The 23,336-nt window shown below is 40.7% G+C and overlaps 2 protein-coding genes across 2 annotated transcripts in view; both read right to left on the bottom strand.

The window, feature by feature from the left end:
- Window positions 1-456: 456 nt before the first annotated feature.
- LOC308150505 (F-box only protein 47-like) lies at window positions 457-3,854 on the bottom strand (the record flags this gene model as incomplete). The annotated part of the gene is made up of 9 exons (XM_080523327.1): window positions 457-521; window positions 699-858; window positions 1,012-1,154; window positions 2,096-2,371; window positions 2,556-2,664; window positions 2,750-2,827; window positions 2,993-3,069; window positions 3,325-3,477; window positions 3,680-3,854. The coding sequence occupies 9 exons, from the start codon at window positions 3,852-3,854 to the stop codon at window positions 457-459; spliced, it is 1,236 nt and encodes a 411-aa protein (XP_080379453.1).
- An 18,263-nt stretch (window positions 3,855-22,117) lies between these two features.
- Window positions 22,118-23,336, bottom strand: part of shisa9b (shisa family member 9b) — a gene marked incomplete at both ends in the record, with an annotated part of 34,477 nt that continues 33,258 nt past the window's right edge. Inside the window, one exon of the mRNA XM_080524816.1 lies at window positions 22,118-22,515. Within this exon, the coding sequence (XP_080380942.1) occupies window positions 22,118-22,515 (398 nt within the window). The remainder of the gene's footprint in view (window positions 22,516-23,336) is intronic.

Below are 23,336 nucleotides of genomic sequence, written 5' to 3'. Positions count from 1 at the left end.
GACAATAGTTTAATGTAAATGAATGCTGTAGCCTTAAGGTGAGAGAGTGTGACTTGTATGAAATAATATAGATGTCGATCTATTGTATATCTAGGCAATTAGACTACTATAGATCGATATGTAGGTTTACAGCCTAATTTACCCAGGCTATCCATCTGTCTTCAGGAGATATTCATTGTTAACATTTGTGATCGGCTAATTGATGATAATGCAAATGTGTTTTTATATTTCATACAGAAACAACAGTATAATCAATACATAACCATAATACAATACAAGTTGAGACAGAATGTTATGTTCTTTCATTGAGGGAAAATCCATGGTCCCAAAATAATGCCCTTTATCACTCTATATAATAATATAATATATATTAATATATAACAATAATAATAATAATATATAATATACACTACTCCTCTCCTCGATCTCACTCTTTTGTGAGGAACATGTTGAGAATCACAGTGTGGAAGTGAGCACTGGCGTTGAGGAAGACTTGTCTCTTGTGTCTTCTTGATCGTTATCTGTGACAAGATCGTTGACAGTTAGAAATCCGCATATGTCTACTTATTTTAACTGTTTTTCTATTAATGTGTTCCCAAATAATATGCCCTTAACTTTAAGATTATTTTAGTGCTACAAAGCTTGAAGGATCTGGACCCTGATCTGATACGATAGTCTAAGTGCCTATAACAACTCACCAGCCACCATAATCTCGTACATCTCCATGGCAACCTCTGAGAACATGTTTTCCACGGCCTGGATGAAGGACCACTTGTCAGCAGAGGAGGAGAACACCTCACACACCTGCTGCACCATCTTGACGGACCAGTTCATGCAGTACCCATCCTTCTCACACACCTGAGAGGGGGAACCAGAAATGTCAGTAGCTCAGGCCGGTTCAGGCAGTACCTTCCGTTAAGTGGGCACAAAATGGGGGAAATGTGTCTCTTAGGTTAAAAGATACCGGAACCCTAGAGCAGATAATAAAGTTATTTAGCAGCAGTGACTGACCAGTGTGAGGTACACAATGAGTCGTGAGCTCTCAAACAGGCGTCCATTGAGGGCCTTGCTGGCCAGCACGCTGTGGCACACGCTGTTCCCACACAGGAACAACAGACGAGCCACATTCTCCATGTGCCATGCCTGGGCGAGGACTGGAGGCCAACAGAACCAGCACAAAACAAAACAACTGTCATTCATACACACAGCATTCACACTTTACATTAACATTTTTGACATTTAGCAGACGCCTTTATCCAAAGCGACTTACAAGCGAAGTACATTTATCGCATGCCCGGTACACACATAAAGATAATCTGGCCGATTATGGCCCAATTTCCCCCCTTCCGACCAAGGACAGCAAACGCCCGATTATCGGATGGCTCTAAAGATTATCCTACAAGATTATCCTGTGGTGTGAGGTGTGTTAAGAGTCAATTTCTCCCGACAGTCTGCTCGGAAAATGGTCGGGGCCGACGATCGTAAATATTAGACGTGTTCAATATTTACGATCAAAAGTCTTCTTGTCTGTGGTCAAAACTGACAACTCCCAAGTCCGATTGTGACGTGGAATGGAATGTAGCCAATCAAGAAGCCAGCTGACTGACGCGTCTTCTTCTTTTCGTTCTTCTGCACTTTATTTTCCCTGTAGAACATGGCTGCCTCTACAGGTCAGTCAGGGTACTACTACCCTGTTCACGCGAGACTCCAGACTGTCGGAGGACAGATCTTTATGCATGTGGTTGTATATTGGAGCACACCACACACAATACGATCAAGACTGTTCAATCCATGATTTTTTATCTTCATGTGTGGGGTCTCTCTCAGATAATCAGAAAATCCTTATATGTGTACCAGGCTTAAGGTAAGTGAATCATCTATACATCAGTCATCATCGCACATGATGGTGCACTCACCATTTGCTTAGTGAAATCTATAATCCTATGGTAATGGTACATACTGTACGTGTGGACTGACCAGACATACAGTATATACAGTATACAGACAAAAGAGTGTAAAAGGTTTGTCTACCATTCTTGGGTGTGTAAAATATAATCATTAAAAGTTGCCAAGTCCTCTGGGCTACTGCAGTTACCTATGAGCTCCTCCAGGATGGCCATTATGGTGTCGCTGGTCCAATCTTTGGCTTCCAGGTCGCTGTGTAGCAGGATGAGAGCCTTGGCCAGGTCCCTCTCACCGTCTGGTAGCAGTGGTCCGTAGAGGATGAACAGCAGCCGGACTTGGCTGACAATGGGCCAGGGTTTCAGGATGCGGGTCAGCCAGAACAGAGTGTCCTTGCGGTTCTTCCAGGGGTCCAACAGAACCTGTCTGCAGAACAGACGGATCTGCTGCTCCAACAGCTGACATGAACCTGAGGGAGAAAAAAGACATACGGATCACTCACGTCTCTCACACTCTTTCAATTAGCCTTTCTGTTTGTTTCTCTCTCTCTCTCTCTCTCTCTCTCTCTCTCTCTCTCTCTCTCTCTCTCTCTCTCTCTCTCTCTCTCTCTCTCTCTCTCTCTCTCCCTCTCTCTTATAGGGACAGACACTCACCTGGCTTTCCTGTGACCACTGACATGATTTTCTGGGGTAGATTTGTGAAGTCGCACAGGAAGTTGAAAACTCTGTGACACTCCAGCTCATCCCAGCCGGCTATCAATGTCTGTCAGTCAAACATTAACCATCTCAATACAGGATTCAGCCTTTGACATTAAATTGTCTGATGTTCTTTGTAACTAGGCTCTCACCTGTAGAAACGCTCCATAGCTGGAGAAGCCTTGGCATTGCACTGATTTAATGCACTCTTCCATCATGAAGCAAGGAACCTGAGTGGGAGGTAACAACTGTGTTAGTCTAAGTAAGGTTAACTAGAAAATAACAATCTATTCAATGTTGTCAACTGTTCGGTTTGTTTAGAAATGTGAGAATGTTTGTAGAGCACACACAGCTAAACATTGCCTCATCTGTCCTCCCTCACCTCTCTGTCTTACCTGTGAAAACTTGCTATATATGAACGTTAGCCTATCCTTTGTTGGCAGCAAGAGGGTACATCTCTTGAACAATAAACCTGAAACAATGAGCAAAAACAACAAGAATGTAACATAGTGACTATATTTGCCAACTAGGACCACTTGCTTTCCTCATCGGACCCCCTATGAAAGGAGATCGAAATAATACTTTGGTCTATCTACCTGATAAAGAATTACAGCAGAAATAATGTGGCTCTGAATATTAGTTTATTATAAACATGTGTGTTCTTGGCCAACCAACTAAGTAAAATAAAGGTAAATTAATCAAATAAAGCTGTTGAGGAGCCTCTCACCCAGCGATGTGTAGTGTTCTAGTGAGGACACCTCGGTGGAGTGATGACACCCCTGTACGATGATCCTCTTCCTCCAGGTCTGAGTGGAGACATAGCCCACGATGGAGCGACTGATGGCCTTGGACACCATGCTCAACACACTGATCTGCAACACTTTACCACAACAAACAATGAGGCAGGGAGAAACATCTCATTAATTCAGATGCACGTCATTGGAGCTATACATATTTATGCAATTTAGTACCCTGCCCCTGGTAACGGCTTCAATCAGAATAGTTCAGCCTCATAGGTATGTCTCATCTAAATAATCATAATTCACCCATCCTGAAAAATGTCCAAAGCAAACAGAACCCACCAGAGAGTCTGTCCAGGATCATGTCAAAGACCTCGGAGGCCAGCCGCTCAAAGAAACAGTCGCTGGCCCGAACCTGACGACACTGACTGCGGGTAGTGATGGTCCTGACGGGATACGGCCGGCGTCTGCGGTGATACTTGTGGGTCACCGTGAATTTCCTTGTCACTTTCGCCATAATAACTGGAATACTGTCAAGCCTTTATTATCCCGTAAATAATCTAGAAGCGAAAGGAAATAGCTAGTTAGTTAAACTTGGTGGTTAGCCACGAACTGAAAAGTTGCTAGCTAGAGTAAGTACACCGTAAGCCTTACCCAGCTGAGGAGAATGGCACTTGTCAATAAACCTTTGAAATTGTTGCCTTACTGGGCTTTAAATGCTCCTTCACATGCTGTTATGTGTTCAGGTAAATATTGACACCACTGACATGAGACAATATAATATAGATACTATAATATATCTAAACTAAAGTCACCGACAGTTTTACCTGAGCCAGCGAGCTGCTATTGAGCTTGTGTGCTGCACAGTTCCTGCTCCCTCGCGAGGACACTCGCTGAACAACAAGGGGTGCGTTCGTAACTACGCTCTGGAAATCTGATCAGCACTCATGGAATGCCTGTTGTCCAATCAAATTACTTGGTCCCTTTATGACGTGAGAAGGGTCCAGCTGCAGACATCAAATCTATCACCCGGAAACGTGATGGACCATATTTGGTTGGGGCGCGTCATCGTAAGCGCGTCGGTAAGTAACCGCGAGAAACCGCGAGATTTTGAAGGATCTTAAAAACACGGCGACATTTTATAGGACATTTAACGAACAATAATTTGAACACGCAATTGATAAGAAGAAGAAGAAGAAGAAGAAGAAGAAGAAGAATTACAAATACAATGGCAAATGCAGCTCAGGTGAGAATTTCGAAATAATATTAATAATAATAATATTATAATAATATTATTATTAATGAACATGTTATAGTTTTCAGATGTGTATTTATTATTTAGGTTGTTGCATGTGTTACGCGGCTGTTTCGCACGTAGTTTTGTTCATCTGGCTTGGCTAATTGGGTAATCCTATGTGGTTTAGCGTTATCAGAGATATTAGAGAGATATTAGATTAGATTCAACGTTATTGTCATTGCTGAGTACAAGTACCAACAACAAAATGCAGTTATGCATATAACCAGAAGTGCAAATAGTGACAAAACAAAGATAATGATGTACAGCTGGCAGGGCTAAAAAACGCTGCGTTGTCTTCAACCACTTAATGTAATTTAAAAGTTCACAATAGATACATTCTCAGATGTCTACCGATTACTTATCCCCCTATTTTTATTGCTTGTTTTCTTGTTTTTGAGAGCTGACTTTTTGCAGGCGCCGAGCTGTGGTCCCGAGCAGAGGGATGACTGGCGACCAACGGAGCTGTCCGTGTCTGACCACTGGGGGTTGGACACAACACTGGACACTACACTACACTGGACACTGGACACAACACTGAACACTACACTGGACACTGGACACACCACTGAACACTACACTACACTGGACACTGGACACAACACTGAACACTACACTACACTGGACACAACACTGAACACTACACTACACTGGACACAACACTGAACACTACACTACACTGGACACTGAACATGTCATTACGTGAAGCACATTGAGTCGCATCTTGTAAGAAATGCGCTATACAAATAAAACTTGAATTGATTTGATCCCTTGTACACTTTTTTGGGCATTTGTGTTGCAACACACCTGTACATTGTGCACTCTACCCTAGGCCCTTATTTTACTCTAGACAGAAGGGTCGTAACACTTGTTATTAATTCCATTTGGTATACCTCAAACTTTCTTGCATTTCTGGTGTTTGCATTTTACATATTCTAAATATATGCTATCTACATGTCGCACTGGATGGGGTTATTGCTGTTGACTCATCAGAAAGTAAAGACTAATTCACAGAGTGTATGAAGATTCCAGTAAGGGTTTTGTGAAGGAGCCCTAGTGCTGTTGACTCATCAGAAATAGAATGTTTTATTTAGCTCATCAGTGGGCACTCAGCACCATGGACACCTCCAGCCCAGCACCTTGCACCACGGTTCCTGCCCTGCTCCATGGATTACAACGATGATCGCCTGACCCTTGCCTGACTCCACCAAGTCCTTTGCCTGACCCCTCAAACCTGTTTGACCTAATAAAGTCCCACACCTGGGGTCATTGACATTCTTTTATTTATATACAGTTAGGTCTGGAAGTATTTGGACAGTGACACAATTTCCATAATTTGGGCTCTGTATGCCACCACAAAGGATTTGAAATGAAACAATCAAGATGTAATTGAAGTGCAGACTTTCAGATTTAATTCAAGGGGTTGTACAAAAATATTGTATGAAACATTTAGGAATTGCAACCATTTTTATACACAGTCCCCTATTTTCAGGAGCTCAAAAGTAATTGGACAAATTAACAATCATACAGTAAGTAAAATGTTCATTTTTAATACTTTGTCGAGAATCCTTTGCAGGCAATGACTGCCTGAAGTCTGGAACACATGGACATCACCAAATGCTGGGTTTCCTCCTTTGTGATGCTTTGTCAGGCCTCTGCTGCAGCAGTCTTCAGTTGTTGTTTGTTTGTCTTTCTGCCTTTAGTTTTGTCTTCAGCAAGTGAAATGCATGCTTGATTGGGTTGAGATCAGGTGATTGACTCTGGCCATTGCAGAATATTCCACTTCTTTGCCTTAAAAAACTCCTGGGTTGCTTACACACTATATTTTGGGTCATTGTCCATCTGTATTGTGAAGCACCATCCAATCAACTTTGCTGAATTTGTCTGAATCTGAGCAGACAGAATATCCCTAAACACTTCAGAATTCATCTGTCTGCTTCTGTCTTCACATCATCAATAAACACTAGTGACCCAGTGCCATTGGAAGCCATGCATGTCCATGTCATCACACTGCCTCCACCGTGTTTTACAGGTGATGTGGTATGCGTCGGATCATGAGCCGTTCCAAGCCATACTTTTTTCTTCCCATCATTCTGGTACAGGTTGATCTTAGTTCCATCGGTCCAAAGAATGCTGTTCCAGAACAGGGCTGGCTTTTTTAGATGTTTTTTGTCAAAGTCTAATCTGGCCTTTCTATTCTTGAGGCTTATGAATGGCTTGCACCTTGTGGTGAACCCTCTGTATTTGCTTGTGTGAAGTCTTTCTTTTATGGTACACATGGATAATGATATGCCTACCTCCTGGAGACTGTTCTTCACTTGGCTGGATGTTGTGAAGGGTTTTTCTTTACCATGTAAAGGATCCTGTGATCATCCACCACTCTTGTCTTCCATGGACGTCCAGAACTTTTTGTGGTGCCGAGCTCACCAGTGCATTCTTTTTTTCTCAGAATGTACCAAACAGTTAATTTGGCCACTATTAATGTTCCCACTATCTCTCTGATGGATTTTTGTTTTGTTTTTACAGCCTAAGGATGGCCTGTTTCACTTGCATTGAGAGCTCTGTTGACTGCATGTTGTGCGTATACAGCAACAGCTTCCAAATGCAAATGCCACACTTGGAATCAACTCAGACCTTTTACCTGCTTAATTGATAAAGAAATAATGAAGGAATAAATAGCCCACACTGGCCCATGAAACAGCTTTTGAGTCAATTGTCTAATTACTTTTGGTTATTATATATAAGAGCTATAATTCATAAACCCTTCCTTCAATTTGGATGTGAATACCCTTAACCTAAAGCTGAGAGTCTGCACTTTAAGCCCAGTAAATTCTGTTGGAAATCTCAAATAAGATACGTTAGATCCAAAGTATCAAGGAGTATTGCAGTATTGTGCAGGGCAAAACATATTCTGGAACAGAGGATGTTGTATACTCTATATTGTTGTCTTGTCTTACCCTATTTGAGTTACTGTGTGGAGATATGGGGAAATGAATATAAAAGCACTTTAAACCCATTGATTACACTACAGAAAAAAGCTATGAGGATTGTACATAAGGTCGGATATCGTGATCACACTAATAACTTGTTCCTAATGTCAAAAATATGAAGAAAATATGAAGGAAAGCAGAAATATTGCTCTTTATTGCTCAATATCGCTATTTCTGCAAAGTTTTTTACGTTTCTGTGCGTACTATGAAATCGAATCCTGCCGGCGCCACTGCATGCATTCATTCATCCAGCCAACCCAGTCATCTAACCATCCTAGCCAATATGAAGTGTTGACACTGAACTATGGTTGGCTTATGGTTGGCTTACCATGAAATGTTCTCTACCATAGCCAATCATGATCACTTAAGCGGTTGTCTCGCCCCTCCCCTCCCCAACAAACAAACAAAAAACACCTTTGCAGCTGTGACTGAGGTCGGATGACAATGAGAAGCTTCAGTAGTAACGCGCCGCATTGAATTACCGGTAACGGTAACGGCGTTATAACGATGGAAATAGTAATCAATTAGATTACCCGTTACTGAAAAAAGTAACGCCGTTAGTAACGCCGTTTATTTTAACGCCGTTATTCACATCACTGCACATAACAACAAGCAACCATTCTACATGCATGTGGGGGAGGGTTCTTGTAATGTAACATCCAACCAATTGCAAGCACATTACTCCGTCCAGTTCAATCCAAAACAGATCGGCTTCTCCTAACCTCAAAAGGAGGTGCGAGAACAACATGATTTAGAGGTATGTCTGCAAACATGTCCAAAGTCAGTACAACAGTACTTAGAGTACTTTAAGAGTGTATAGATAAATATGATTATATTTTAAGTTGTATTATTATTATTGTTATTATTTATAACATCAATCCTTTGACATTTCCTTGTGACCCACAATTTCAACTAAACCTCTGTTTTAAGCATTCAGGGCCAGTGCAGTTACTGTGCAGTTACGCACCTGATGTTTTCTGAGGGAAATTATGCACCAACACATTCATTCAAGTTATATAAATATTCTACAAAGTAGCATTCCCAAATAACAGAACAAAAGAGTCAAGAATACAATGCCCCCCCCCCCAACTTAAAAAAATAAAATAATAATATTAATATATATATATATATATATCATAAAGTGAAAACTGTATAGAGAACATATTTATGGGGGTTAACATTCCATACTGTATACAGTACTGTTGGTTTGGTATGAGTTAGGGGGAGGGCTGCTGCTGCTGCTGCTGCTGTTTGGAATCCACCTCACATGCTTTAGCTCCCTTTCACAGGCCTGCCTTGTGTCTCAGAGGCCTGGAGAGATGCTGAGTGGACTCATTGAAAGCCCACTGAGGCCCCCCAGATGAAATCAACTGGCCTGTAATGAATACACTGAGGGAGAGGGGGTCACTCGTTCCCCTGGGGGGTGAATGAATAATAAGAGCTTGCAAGAATATGGTGACCCTCAGCCCTGCTATCACTTGACTTTGCTTCACATGGTGTGACCCCATTAGGTAGCACTCATTTTTGATTACACAGGGTCTTGCACTGGTAGTCATTTGAGCATTTCCCCCATGTCAGTGCTTGGATTAGCATGAGAACCCATGGACACTTTGAGGACTTTTCCTCCATTATAATTTTTGGTACCAAAATGTTTGAGTCTTTGTTGTAAGTTAGGTTTCCTCAGTCAGTCACTTACAGGACACAATATGTGCATGTGTACACGACAGTAGCTAAGCATGTGTGAATGCAGGTGTCAAGCAAAAGCAACCGGCCGCGAGCTACAAAAGGAAGATTGCCTTTCTAGGTGGTAGGTTGGGTGTGTGTGAGGGCATATGACCAAGACTTGGTTTGTCTGGCAATTTTTTGGGGCCATTTTTACAAGAGTATGTTTTTGATGTTTGCCAATACCTTCCCCTGACAACTCACCCTTATCCTAACCACGCAGACTTAGAGAAAATCTGTCTCTGTGATCACTAAGTAATTGGAGCCAAAAAATTTGTATAATAAAAGATACCCGGTGGCAATGACTAAAGATGCGTCAGAGACATACATACACACACACACACACACACACACACACACACACACACACACACACAGACCTGCGCCCAAGCGTTAAATGGATATTAAAGGGCTTTCGTTTACACAGTGCTTTGCCCTCTCCTATTAATGAAGTGCTGAACATTTGTCAGTCAATAGTAAGTGAAATCTGTTTCTGCATGACTGGGTAGTCAGTGGGCCTGACAAATGAACACTGTTCACATTGATGGCGGCACCATTATGGGAGCTCCTAGGAGACGGCCAGTAAAAACACAGGTCCTTTGGGCTGGCTGCAGCTATCTATAACACACTGTCTAAATTGCTCTCCCGGGGAAGAGGATGATAAAGAGTTCAAAAGGGTTGAGAAATAAACTCCTCAAATACATGTCCTGTGTGTAACAGAAACATAGATGTCTTGCAGAGGCGCATTACAATAGAAGAACATGCTCAGCTCATGTCCATATTTTGGCACCTCCAATTATAGTGAGAAAATAATTTAACTTTAATATCTGTAAATGATAATTTCCTTTTCAAATAAAATGCTTGTTCTGCCACATGGGCTTCTGTGAACCCTTAGAGGGGTAAACATATTTTTGAATAATGTTTTTGGTATAGAAACGTGTTATGCACAACAATGACGCAGCTAGACTATATTGAGTTTTCAACAATGTAAACGTCAACAAACTCTGTAGGGAACATGAGCCCCTAATGAGAACAGAACTTCTGTTCAACTCAGTTCTGCTCCCAGAATGATGAGACTGTTTTTCCTACAGGGAATCCTGCATGTGTCACCAGTGTGAAACAAAGCCACACACAAGCTGCACAGTCAACAAGTTTCCAAAATAAATGTAAGCCTAGCAAAACATGGCTAAAGGGCTCCAAGCGCATTTATAATTCATTTAACACAGAAGTAGCAGCTTGTCCTCCCACCCTGCCATCTGTCTGCTGGCCACAGGCCCATTCCTCAGGGCAGCCAGCAGGACCAGGTCGCCTCACACACTACAGCCTCAATGTTTCACGCCTCACAGGCAGCGTTACATTGACATGAGAGAATAGCTTTGTGCAGTTTTCTTGACAGCACTGTAAATGTATTCTACATACGTAGAATGGGGGTTCTCCCAAAGGGTTCCTAAAGATATGTTGGTTTCAGCGCTAATTACTAGATAAGTATAACGTTTTGTTTGCCAGCTGGGAAGTTGGGACTTTGCAAGTACTGTAGATGGAAACGTAGGTACAGTATTTAGTGGAATCTTGATAGAATCTGGTGTTTCCATGTTTTTGTGTGATTGGAATTGACTTTCTTTTGATGTACTGTAATGGTACTGTACATTACAAAGATCACCGTTGAAATTCCCATTTCACTTTGGAAATCAGGTTCTTCAGGACATCTCCAATTGAGTGAGCTACCTATTCAAACGAGTGAATGATAAGTGGCCTTATAAAAAGCACAGTAGACTTCTCCTCAATAATCCACACAGACTGACGTTTGTTTTAAAACAGAAAAAACGATGTCAGCCGGAATCCACCAGGGATCTGAAATCTGCCACCTCTGGCCACATGAAAAATTCATTTTGTAGTTTCAAATAACAACGTCCTCCCTAATAGCTGTTGTGTTTCTGCATGCGTGGTTTCTGCATGCGTGGGCTTCCCTGGTTATACAAATGACAAATCACATCAAATAAAGATAGTTGAAAATCAGTGAGTCCACTCCCCTAGAACATCTCTGGCCAATTGTAAACAAACCTAGGTGTCAACCCTAGACACTCTATTGTAGAAAGCACTTTTCAGGACCAAAACCATGTTTTTAAATGAAATAAGTCATTCCCTCGTCCTGAAGTTCAAATTCAAACACCCTCCTCCTGAAGTTCACATTATCTTACCTCTGCTATCTTAGAGAGCATCAGGGTGTAAACACATTGTGCAACGTTAACAGCAGGCAGAGTATAATGATCAGTACTTCATCACTCTGACAGCAGACTGACACCCTGATGTGTGCAGAGTCCAGTGAACACCTCCAACTCCTCAGAGAGGTTGATTGGAAGAACCTGCCAGAGGACTGATGGCAGGAATTGTGCCCTACTTTTTCTAACAACTCCCTGGTCTCTTCTTGTAACCTGCCCTGTTCTGTTCTATCAATCAGAACAGTAGTGTGTCTGTAGATGTATCCTGAATTAGTCTTGAATTGTGAAGCTGTGGATGGTGACAGGGGTTTAATAGATTCATAACAATATCAAATGGTTCTAAAAGGAGGAAATTGCCAAGTTTTCCCTAAAATATTTTTTGTGACATAATTGTGCTCCTGAAATTGCTTCACATTTCAGGAATTAACTACTGTAGATACAATCACATCAACCTCCAGAGGCCAGTAGATGTCAGATGTTATCAAAATATAATATACATTCAGACAAATATATTTCCAATCCTGAAGATGTCACATACATGTACTGTAGGAATCAGTACTCAACTCATATTCTAGTATCCCAAGGGATCCCAGGGATATTTGATCCTTTATGGTGTGTAATTCTAAGTTGATTCTCATATTGTTATTCCATATGGCTTGCAGCACATCCACTTGGGCTTTCCCCTCTGTAGGGTTCTCGGGGGATCTACTTGTATTTTACGCATTGTCGTACAAGGAAAAAAGATGTTAATACTGGAAAGTGGAGTAAATTGCTTTTCCTTGACAGCCAACTGGGAGGGCAAACTGAGACAGTGCTGGTAATGAATGACATTGCCCCATTTAAATGTACTTTCTGTTGAATCCGTCAGCACATGGTCACATGACTTTGAACAGTTATCTGTCCAAAATAGTGAGTGACCCACTTCCTGTCAGAATTTTTTATTTTATTTTTTGGGTATCAGATTGGCTGCTGTGTTCTGCGAGCACACTTTACATTGTATTGCAGTAATCTGTCATCAGGTCATATCTGGGTGTTTACCGTTATGTTAATAAAATCCAACACTTGGGATCAATTATGACCAATGATATGATAGATAGATAAGATACTCTTAAAACACGCACAACACGTAAGTGCAGACACACACACACATACACACACACACACACACACACACACACACACACACACACACACACACACACACACACACACACACACACACACAGGGATTTGTCCAGGGTCACTGTGTGATTTCTATGATTGCCTTTGTGGCAATGCCTTTCATGCCTTTCATCCAAGCACTGTGGCCTCTCTCTCTCTCTCTCTCTCTCTCTTTCTCTCTCTCTCTTTCTCTCCCTCCCTCGCTTCCCAAATACCAAATACCTCAGTCGAATGAAAAACAACATCAGGCTTTCTTTCTCCTCCGATGTGAGATGTCATCAGGGTTATCCTGCACCTGCAGATTCTGAGATCAATCAACACACGGCCAGTGACGTACTTCATACCTTGTTTCAGATTTCCAGATTCTTCCAGATTACTGGAAAACAGGTTTAACAGGTGTAGTGTTTTATAGTAGTATAGTTTACAGTAGATTATAATGCTTTTATACAGTAGTCAATTGCAATTTGGGTTTAGTGTTAAGATAATTTCTGGCCATGGAACGAATCATCGTAACTTGAATAATATTCATGTGAAAATGTGTTCCATAGTGGAGTCCTGCCAGTGTCGGCCGCAGTAAGTGATCACCATTTCTGCCCAGCACCACACCACTGTGGCCTTAATTACTAGAATGTGTAATCAGTTAGAGGAATGAGGCCAAACCAAAGGCAGGTGAGAGACAGTGGTAGCCAAGTATAGGGTGGCTGGTGTCATGCCACTGTCATTGAAAGGGGGAAGTTTAAAAACCACATATAACAGGCTGTCTCACTGTTGATATACAATAACTTCCTAGGTTTCTAGGTTAATTCTCAAGTGTCCCAAAATGAAAATAGCATAGCTTTGGGACAAAAAGATCCTTTACCCATTGAAAATCACAGTGTGCTTGCAGAAAGTCATCCAGAAGCTTTGCCTCTGATGTATTGGGCTTTTGAGTGTGGATTTATTTTTGGAGATTCTTGGAGTTTTTATACTAATAAAACTCTTTCAAAGAGTAATAATCATCCATTGAAACTGTCTCTGCTTCAATTTTGCTCTCCTCTTAGTTCTGATCAGATTAATTGGAGGAGCTGTCTGCATTAGTCTGAAAGACTCTGTATGAGTCCATATAATAACTTTTAACCAGATGTCTCTAGTTTTCATAAACACAAAAATCAAACCACGGTATTCCAGATGGCCTGAGAGTCTGTGCACAATTAGGCCTATCTATCTTTGGGTGTGCAGACCTGTATTTTTTCATTAAATCTGACAATGTGTCAATGTTTTACAGGTAATTGGGTCTTGTAATGTGCAAAAGGCAAACACCTGGTCATTAATCATTACTCATCTTTTAATGAGGGATGTCTGAAAGTAATCAGACACCACACATCTTCTGAGTTTGTCTTTGTCATGACCAGGATTATTGTACAAACGCAACCTTTTTCAGAGAAGAAAAGGCAGGATTTCTTAATACATTTTCTCACCAAGATTTCTGGTCATCCTTTACCCAAAAGTCACTCTCCTCCCATTGGAGTTGAAGTGACTACATGGCATCCATAAGCATATGTTCTGCTGGGTGCCACTCCATCAATTCAGGTTCTTTATTTATCCAAGCTGAGGCTGGAGACAAGATGGTATTGACCAGCTCACATAAGAGTGACAGATTCACTTCACAAGGTGCCATTCAATGGCAGAGATCCATCTGCAGTAAGACCACTGTCAGCAAGTCAATTAGCTTTCTCCTGGTGTGACAACTGAATGAGAAAAAACTGGTATTTAATTAAAACTTTAATTGTAGTCAGTCCATAGGAATGTGTTAAACAGGTGAGTTGAGTCATCACTTTTACTTTCTGTGGCTCCAAAAAGTTACCACAGTATCTCACTTTAAAATGACAAAGTAATAATCCTTTCACATTGTGAAATTCATATTCAATCAAATTAGCGCAAGAGGGAAATTGATCAGAATGACAATATCAGGCAAGAGCAAATGGTGCATAGCATTAATTCAGGGAGAGCACTCTTTAGTCAAATGGCGCAGCTGTCCATCAGGTGACAGTTCAGCTGATTCATACAGTTGAGGCCAAAATTATTAGCCCCCCAGGAATCATGGAACATTTTCCTAAAATTCTTCCCAATGTTTGCAGCATTGATAAAACGTTATATAATCAAACATTCACCAGTGCTATTTATTAGCTTTTGGTACATTTTGGAATATAAAATAAGTTTTTAGGCTTGCTTTATATCAAATATAGTGAAAAATGGGGTGGTCAAAAATATTAGCCCCCATGTGAATATTTGCTTTAAAAACACACCTAATCAACCAATCCGCTTTCAAACCACACCTGTGCAGTCAATTGGCTTCCTAACAACAACTGAGCATTCAATCAGCATAAAAGGACTCCAAGAAACAGGGCACTTGAACACATTATTGAGAGGGACTATACTACTACTCTTACTCACCATGCCAAAGACAAAGGAAATCAGTCTTGAGGTCAGAAAGAAGATAGTGGAGGCTCATGATAAGGGGGAAGGCTACACTGCCATTTCCAAGCATTTCACAGTGTCTAGAACCGCTGTACGTTGCATCATTGCTAAGTACAAGGAGACAAATTCTGTAAGAAACAAACCTGGGTGTGGTCGAAAGCTTAAGATTTCAAGAACTCTGGAGAGGAAAATAGTCAGAGATGTCAGCAAGACACCAAGGACATCTGCCAAGATGATTGTTGCTGACCTGGCCTCTTCTGGAGTTGATGTTTCAAGGAATACAGTTGTGAGGGCTCTTCATCGTGGTGGGCTTCAGGGCCATGGTCCCAGAAGAACCCCTTTACTCAAAGAGCGGCACATCAGAGCCAGACTGAGGTTTGCCCGTGAACATTTGAAAGGTAAAGATGAGTTTTGGAAGTCTGTGCTTTGGTCTGATGACCAAACTGGAACTGATTGGGCACATGGATGTTACTTATGTTTGGCGAAGAAAGGGAGAGGCCTTCAACCCTAAGAACAAAGCTCCCACAGTCAAACATGGTGGTGGGAGCATCATGCTGTGGGGCTGTTTTGCAGCCTCAGGCACAGACAGCCTTGTTCAGGTGCATGGCATCATGAAAAAAGAAAACTATGTTGACATTTTGAGGGATAATATGACGAGATCTGCTCTTAGTCTAGGCTTAGGTCATCGCTAGGTCTTCCAACAAGACAAATGACCCAAAGCATACATCAACATTGGTCCAACAGTTCCTAAAGGACACCAAAACCAAGGTCGTGGAGTGGCCCGCACAGAGCCCAGATCTCAATCCTATTGCAAATTATTAATAATGGCAGCCTGTTTCGTTTCAAGATGTATAAGAAAAGATATTTAATATTCTTCTGCAGAAGGAGGAAGTTTACAGGTTCGTCAGACGCATCTGAAGATTCAAAGTTCCTCGTAAAGTCTAGATCATTCATTCCATCTCAGTATTTATGCACTCAGGTACTCTCCGGTAAGAGGTCCGCCCTCGGGTGGGGTCTAGACCAATCATGAGCAAGGGGTGTGGGTTTGTACATGGATGAAGATGATGGGGGATGAAGGTTAAGGGGGAATCGGCCCCCACTTTCTCCTAGACACACAAAGGTGGAAAAGGAACACAATAGCTACAACTGGTTTAGTCTGATAATAGAGTACTGGGTCTGGGGAACACAAAGGTCCAAAACTGCTCTAGATGGCTTAGTCCATCTAGGTAGAAAAGAGAGCAATCAGGTCATTGTAATCATTTAAATGTGTCTGTTGTCTAGCCAATGTCAAGCTTCAAGTAGAGAAACTGGTTTCATTGTGTGACAACAGGAAATCAGTTTCTATAGCTTGCTGTAGATATTCAATTTAAGATGATGGAGTTTGAATCTTAAATGTAGAAAAAATGTCTTATTACATATAATAATTTTCTCTCACAGGTGCTCAAAGTGAATGTCCATGCTCAGAAACCACGCAGTTTGGACCAGCTGGAACCATTTGCAATGGAAGAATGGGCCAAAATCCTACTACTACTATCCTACTACTACTCTAAGAGGTTGTTGTCAGTTGTGGCTCAGAAAGGGTACACTATTGACTATTAATGGCCAGGGGGCTAATCATTTTGGACGTGTCATTTTTGCCGTTTCTTGTTTCAACTCAGTGCATCAATAAAATATCCTAATCAAACTTAGTGGACATTTTGTCTTTATTATTTTGGAAACAAATACACTATAAACATTTGTTGTTAACGGTCATTTCCATGGAGAAATCAAAGGTTTTGTCTGATTTCACAAGGGGGGCTAATAATTTTGGCCTCAACTGTACGTATGCAAAAACACCATCAAACATTTCAGTTTTGTGTGAGGGTTTGATAAGTAGTTTGATACGTCATGGGCATCCTCCCTCCATGCAATAAATGGTTCAACTGATGTGAGCACCTTGACTGAACTGTATATCCAGAACAAGTAGATGGATACCATAAGTTATATATGCTCCCGGCTAACTGCTTGTTCAACAATAGCCTTTCATGCTATCGTTATTACTCTGAACATCCTACTCGTATTCCTCCATTTCATTCTGAATCCCACCTATTCAAACTCGTCATTTGTTGGGAGAGTGTTTGTCTCCCTTCACCGTCTCAAAATCTTTATAAAGAAAATTCAGCTGGTAGGGATGGCTAGAGACGAGTAGATGATTTCAGACAGGATAGCTGAACATTAATCTAACTGTACCTCTAAACAGCTCAGCTTTGAGCAAACATTTTCTGGGGGCTTGCTACATCCTTGGTAATGGATAGAGTTGAAGGAGAGGAGAACAATTTCCATTGAAAGGTCAGCAGAGTTCAGTGTTAATAAAACGTCCAAGGACTGATTGGGTTTTAATGAAGAGCCTTCCAACCCAGAGAGAAAGGGCTCTTCTCCTGATGATGGATGGGCTGACATGGGTGCTCAGTGATCAGTGTGGACAGGCAGATTAACTCTCATTACATAGAGCAAGGCTTGTAACTGTGATTTTATTAGCTGACTGGGAACACAATCAGTCTGCAGGAAGGTCTGTGCTGGTGGACACTGCCTTATTCAAAGGTACTGCTGAAAAGGTTACGAAGGCCTCTGTTCTTCAATTTCAATAGATGAGTAACATGGATGATGAGAATCTCTTTATGAGAAATCAATTGAGCATTTGTAAGATTCATTCATTCATACTAATTGGTGCACAATACTCTATATCTAATGTAACAGTTTAGAATATTTGTGAAATTAGTTTTCTAATTGTTGTTATAACCATATAGTTCCACAGAAACAGTTTGAGGAGAAACAGTTTTATTGTAAATATGTTTTTAGATGTGTACAATACAATGGTGTTCCCTCCTTTTAAACTTGCACATACAAATATGACAAGTATTATTTCAGGTTTACAAAAATCTGTTGTACTTCATGATGATCTACTGAGCACCATCTTCTTCTTCCTGTTTGTAATCAACCCCCTACTGCATTTTGAATACAGTCCAATCTCTGCCAAGAGCACAGTTCAATGAGGGATGGGGTTGTAACACTTTGAAGAGGTAAATTGATTGAACATATTCTAATTATAATATACCATAGCTTTTTTCACCAACATGGACAGAGTAACGCTGGAATGGAAATTGTCATTTGAAATTACAGTTTTTATATTGACTTTCGTCTGGTAGAACATATGTTAATGATCAATGGCACAAACCGGCCACTGTATAAAGTATTGCTTTTATTTCAGTATCACCAGTGCTGCTACTGTATGAGAACCAATCTTGGAATGTTTCATTGCACATTATGTTGTTTACTATTGTATAAGTGGAATAGTTATGTTGGCATGACAATAACAAGTGAGGGAATTATATCTTCACTACTATATATACACATACATTGTATAAGTGTTAGTCTCACTTCATGACCTTAATGAACAAATATAATTCATTGGCCCATGCAAACCGTCCACATATACAGTAGGTGCTCACAACAGTAGGGCATCAATTGAGGTGCTGTCTTTCGCACACATTGTAACACAGAGAAATCATATACCAGATACTGTACATGTTCTGGTGATTATAAATCTGTTGTTTATATAAGCCTTTAGAAATACACTTTGAAATAATTCTAAATTGATACATTTTTTTTATTTTTATTTTGTTTGAAGGGATCCTTTGGAGTAGAATGTTGATTTTATATCATGCGGACCTAGGGAAATTAAATGTTGGGGAAATTATCTTTTTGACAAACAAGGCACAGACTTATTATGTGGCCATCACTGTAGCTATTTATATCCATTCTATATCGCTCTCTAGATTTCTAACCAAAAGAAACAAACATGTTCAGGCTAATGTGACATCTACAGCACAGTAACGGATATCTACAGCACCTTTGGTGATGTACTGTGCTATGCCTGCACTTGATTTGCCAATAGCTCTTTATCACTTTTTGCAAATGTTCAGCCCTTGTACAGTCTTTTTCAACATGATAACCTTTGTATCAGTACTCTTCCAGACCCTTCTTCACATTGTCATATACAGTAAGTAAGAACACTATTCCGCAACATAATGTAATACACAAATACATACTGTATACTGTATACCTTTCTAGGGAGCATGACTGATGCAAATGTGAAACAGATATGCTGTATGCCTTGCATATATATAGTAAACAAAGAATACTGTATACAATATGACTCAATGATTGTTAAATAATAATAACGATTTCAACATATTCATGAAGGCAAGAGAGGAGTTTATGCCTTGGCTATTGGTTGAACAATCTACCAGTGCATAACACAGGACAAATGTGACGTCACACACTAGAAACATATATTTGTGTGTCCAACTATACAATTAGATGGTTAGAAATACAAATATAAGCACTTATTAAAGGTCTTCTAAAGTAGTAGAATTGGTACCAATAATAGATCCTCCAATATTCCCAAATCCCGTTGTTTTTCTGTACCACACACATTTTTCAAAAATGTCTTAAACCACCGTAATGCGTTCTAAAGTTCTAAAGCAGGGCACATGATGTAATATGATGGACTTGATTGTGTGGTATTCTTAGCAGACGTTATGTGGAGTGAATGAATGACAAGCAGGCTGCCACTATTTCAGCCATTAGAGCCACTTTGTCACAGACTGCCTGACTGGCATGAACAGAGGAAAGCCATTAGGAACTAGAGAGGCATGATTAAGACATGCAGACAAGGTGTGGGCTGGGCTTGCATCATTTGGCAGGGAACTCATGTTGCAACACATGGCAAATTGCATCAGAAGCCCTTTATTTAAGTGTAGCATGCATCATAACGTGCACTGTGCTCCTGTGGACTATTGTCCTATTTCTCATCTGATGACGCACAGCTAGCCCACTTAAATCCAGAAATGTCTTAGGGATATGCAGGGCATTGGACTGTATGTTTGTACATTGTTACTTCGAAATCTTTCAAATTCCAACTAAAATGAGCTAACATGATTAGATGTGTTTCTATGTGCAAAAACAATACGTGATTTTTGACATTTATAACAAAAGATCCTGCCGCTATAGATTGACTAGTTAAACATCAGTAGAAGTTCAAAGCTACCAGCTTTCATTGTTTTTCTTTTTTATTAAGTGTAGCAAAAGCTGCTTTCTATGCCGACATTATGCCAAACGTGCACACATTTTCATCTCTCTCTCTCTCTCTCTCTCTCAGTAATGGGTTAAAAGAGTCCAGTAGAGGTGTGCTGTGCATGCAATGACTTTGATTCAAATTATTTTAGAGGATCATCATATCTTCTTCCTGGGCTTGACCTCATATGTGACAGCAGCTGGTGAAAGTGGGAACAAGTCGGCAACCGACCAAATGTTCAGACTTTTATTCGGAAAAATGTAAATAAATGTCAACGTTGTTTAAAAAAAAAAAAATCTGAACATTTTAATTGGTTGCCGACATGTTCCCACTTTCACCAGCTGCTGTCACATATGAAATCATAGTCTCCCACTCTCTGTTTGACATACTGTACTATAGCTTGGCCTACAGTATTGTTGCTGGTCCAAGAAAATCTACTTCAAAAGTACACCAACTCTCTGGGTAGCCATACATCAGTAGCTTCCCAATCCCTAAACCCCAAATGCTGGGTCTCTATTGTAACTCTTGGACACCATCCAAGAAAACCAAACACTTGCTGGTACTGTTGTAGTGATTGTGGATCAGTGTTACCCCTGTATAACTTTAATCCAATGTATTTCTGCTACTATTTTCTCATGATCATTACAAATACAGTATAATTGCTAATTTATTGGATGAAGGATACAATTTATTATTTGTCACCTATACAGTATGTAAGTTCCAAGGTACCAAATGTAGGGAGATGGACCCACAATGCATTGTCAAAAGGAAATGAAAAAATATGTCAAGATTGCTCAATGATAGTCATGAATCACTAACCATAACTGACATTTGTGAATACGTTTACAAGAATAAGCATTTGATCAATCTTGAATTTCAATACACTCCTTACACAATGTTTTGTAAGTTGAGTTATTCGACATGAATAGTGTTGGATATTTTTCAGAGAAAGGCACAGCCCTAACATAATTGGAAGTATCAGTATGAGGTTGTGGCTACAGATCCGGTTTGGCGCAGTCTTTCCGTCTCATTCTCTCTGGTCTCTGAATGAGTACATACACATGTACAGTCTGTATACTGTTTGTCCAATCTGTAGGTGTGGATTTGCAGTTGTCACTATCTCCATATAGTTGTCATGGGCCCTGTCTCAGCTCAGGGTTCTGTAAGAACAAGAACAGTGGCAAGTGGTTCCTCTACAGTATACAAAGTATATAAGGAAATTATCCATCAATGTTGAGGATGATGATGATATTATTGTTTACCTTCTAACCCAAAACTCCATTCTAATCCTACTGAATTCTCAGATGTGGATTCAAGGTAAACTACATAAGATGAACTTTTTTTTTTTCAGGCCCTTTGATCAATATCTCAGTAAATACTGACAATTTTGTTCACTGGCTTATAGTTCCAGTCACGGCAGAGTTCGAGTTTCTTGTCTAGTCCATTGATCAGATGCTCCATCTTGTATATGCTCATGGATGTTTTTATTCTGAGTTATATGTTTATTTTGAATTGGTTGCAATATAATCAATGGACCTTGTAGGTGTGATAGTATGTTGTTGTGGTCACTCTTCCCCATTGGCAGAAGCTGCACACATGCCCATCACATGCACCGCAACACACATCAGAAGACACAGATTCCCTACAGCCAAGGACCGGCTGTCCTCCTTCAGCCCTCCTTGAGCCCGTCCTTCAGAATGTAGGTTCATGACCAACACTTCTGTTCTTCTATCTCTCTCTCTCTCTCTCTATCATTATTTCACTCTCACTCTTGCAGCTGGGATTATAGTGGTTATGGTGGTGGGATGGCCATAGGCTCTCTCACACAGTCACTTCTGTCTTGCTGTTGGTAACAAAGTAGGGCTGCGGGGGCATGTAGTGCTGGCTGCGAGTGGTGTGCATCTCGTTGACTTGCTCCATGGTGTAGTGTTTCTTAGGACCGTAGTTCTGCCGGCGGCCCATTGTCTCTGTGCCGTCCCAGCCCTTCAGTAACCCTTGGGGAGCAATGGTGTTGGAGCCATAGGCCAGAGTATGAGAACTGTGGCCCTTGGTGTTTTTGGACTTGTGCCCGTTCTGCTTCAGGGATGGCTGTAAGGGAGGACTGTATGGGTTACTGGGCTCCTGCTCCAGACACACAGGGTGCATGGGGAGGCTGCCCTTGGACGTTAGCTCTACCATGTGTCGCCGGTTGGTGTAGAAGTTCTCATTAGCCTTTTCCGCTGGAAACACACACACACACACACACACACAGATACACAAGAGCAAAAAACAACATCATCAACAGAAATATTTGTACGACAGCCATTTTCATAATAACATGCAATAACAACTTTGCTTTTCTTGCGTATGGTGAGATTCATTTTGGTTCATTTATGTTCTGTTGTAAACAAGGCTGCCGTATTATGATTCACTGTCACCCCCACACACACTCTCAGTTTGAGTGCACATCTTATTCTGAGAGAAGGACTACATATCCAGCCTAAATCCTCCACAGTGCAGTATCTTCTATCTAGCCTTGATGATGACCGAAGACAGGCAGAGAAAACACACCCAGAAATGCTTGGTACTATCAGATGTGAGGAGGGTAACCCAAAAGTCCAACTTCTGCCAACTACTGTATATAAATAAGTATACAACAGTAATACATAGTAGTACTTTAGTACTGTATAAGTCTGTATAAGTCTCCACTTTCTCCAACTTCAAGCACAACAACAACAATATAATAATACATGAATAACATATTTGTGTTGCTCGTCACGATTGCTATGGACAGTGATTATGTTCAAGAAGAAAGGTAATAATTAACCTGATTGATTATTATTAACACTGAACGTAAGATGGTAAAGTTAGCCTTTGTTGTAAGCTAGCTCACTAGGTCGATATAGCTAGATATCTAGCATCGACTATGCTGGTATCGATCACATTGCAGTTAAATAAATCTAGTAAATTAATGATACACAGATTTCTATCTTTGCTGATCACAATCTTTGCTGGTCACAATCTTTGCAGCCCCTGACATAAGCGGGGCTTCGTATTCTAG

This window comes from Nansenia antarctica, assembly GCF_963989245.1.
Source record: "Nansenia antarctica genome assembly, chromosome: 2".
NCBI lineage: Eukaryota > Metazoa > Chordata > Actinopteri > Argentiniformes > Microstomatidae > Nansenia > Nansenia antarctica.
This window is presented reverse-complemented; position numbering and strand designations above follow the sequence as displayed.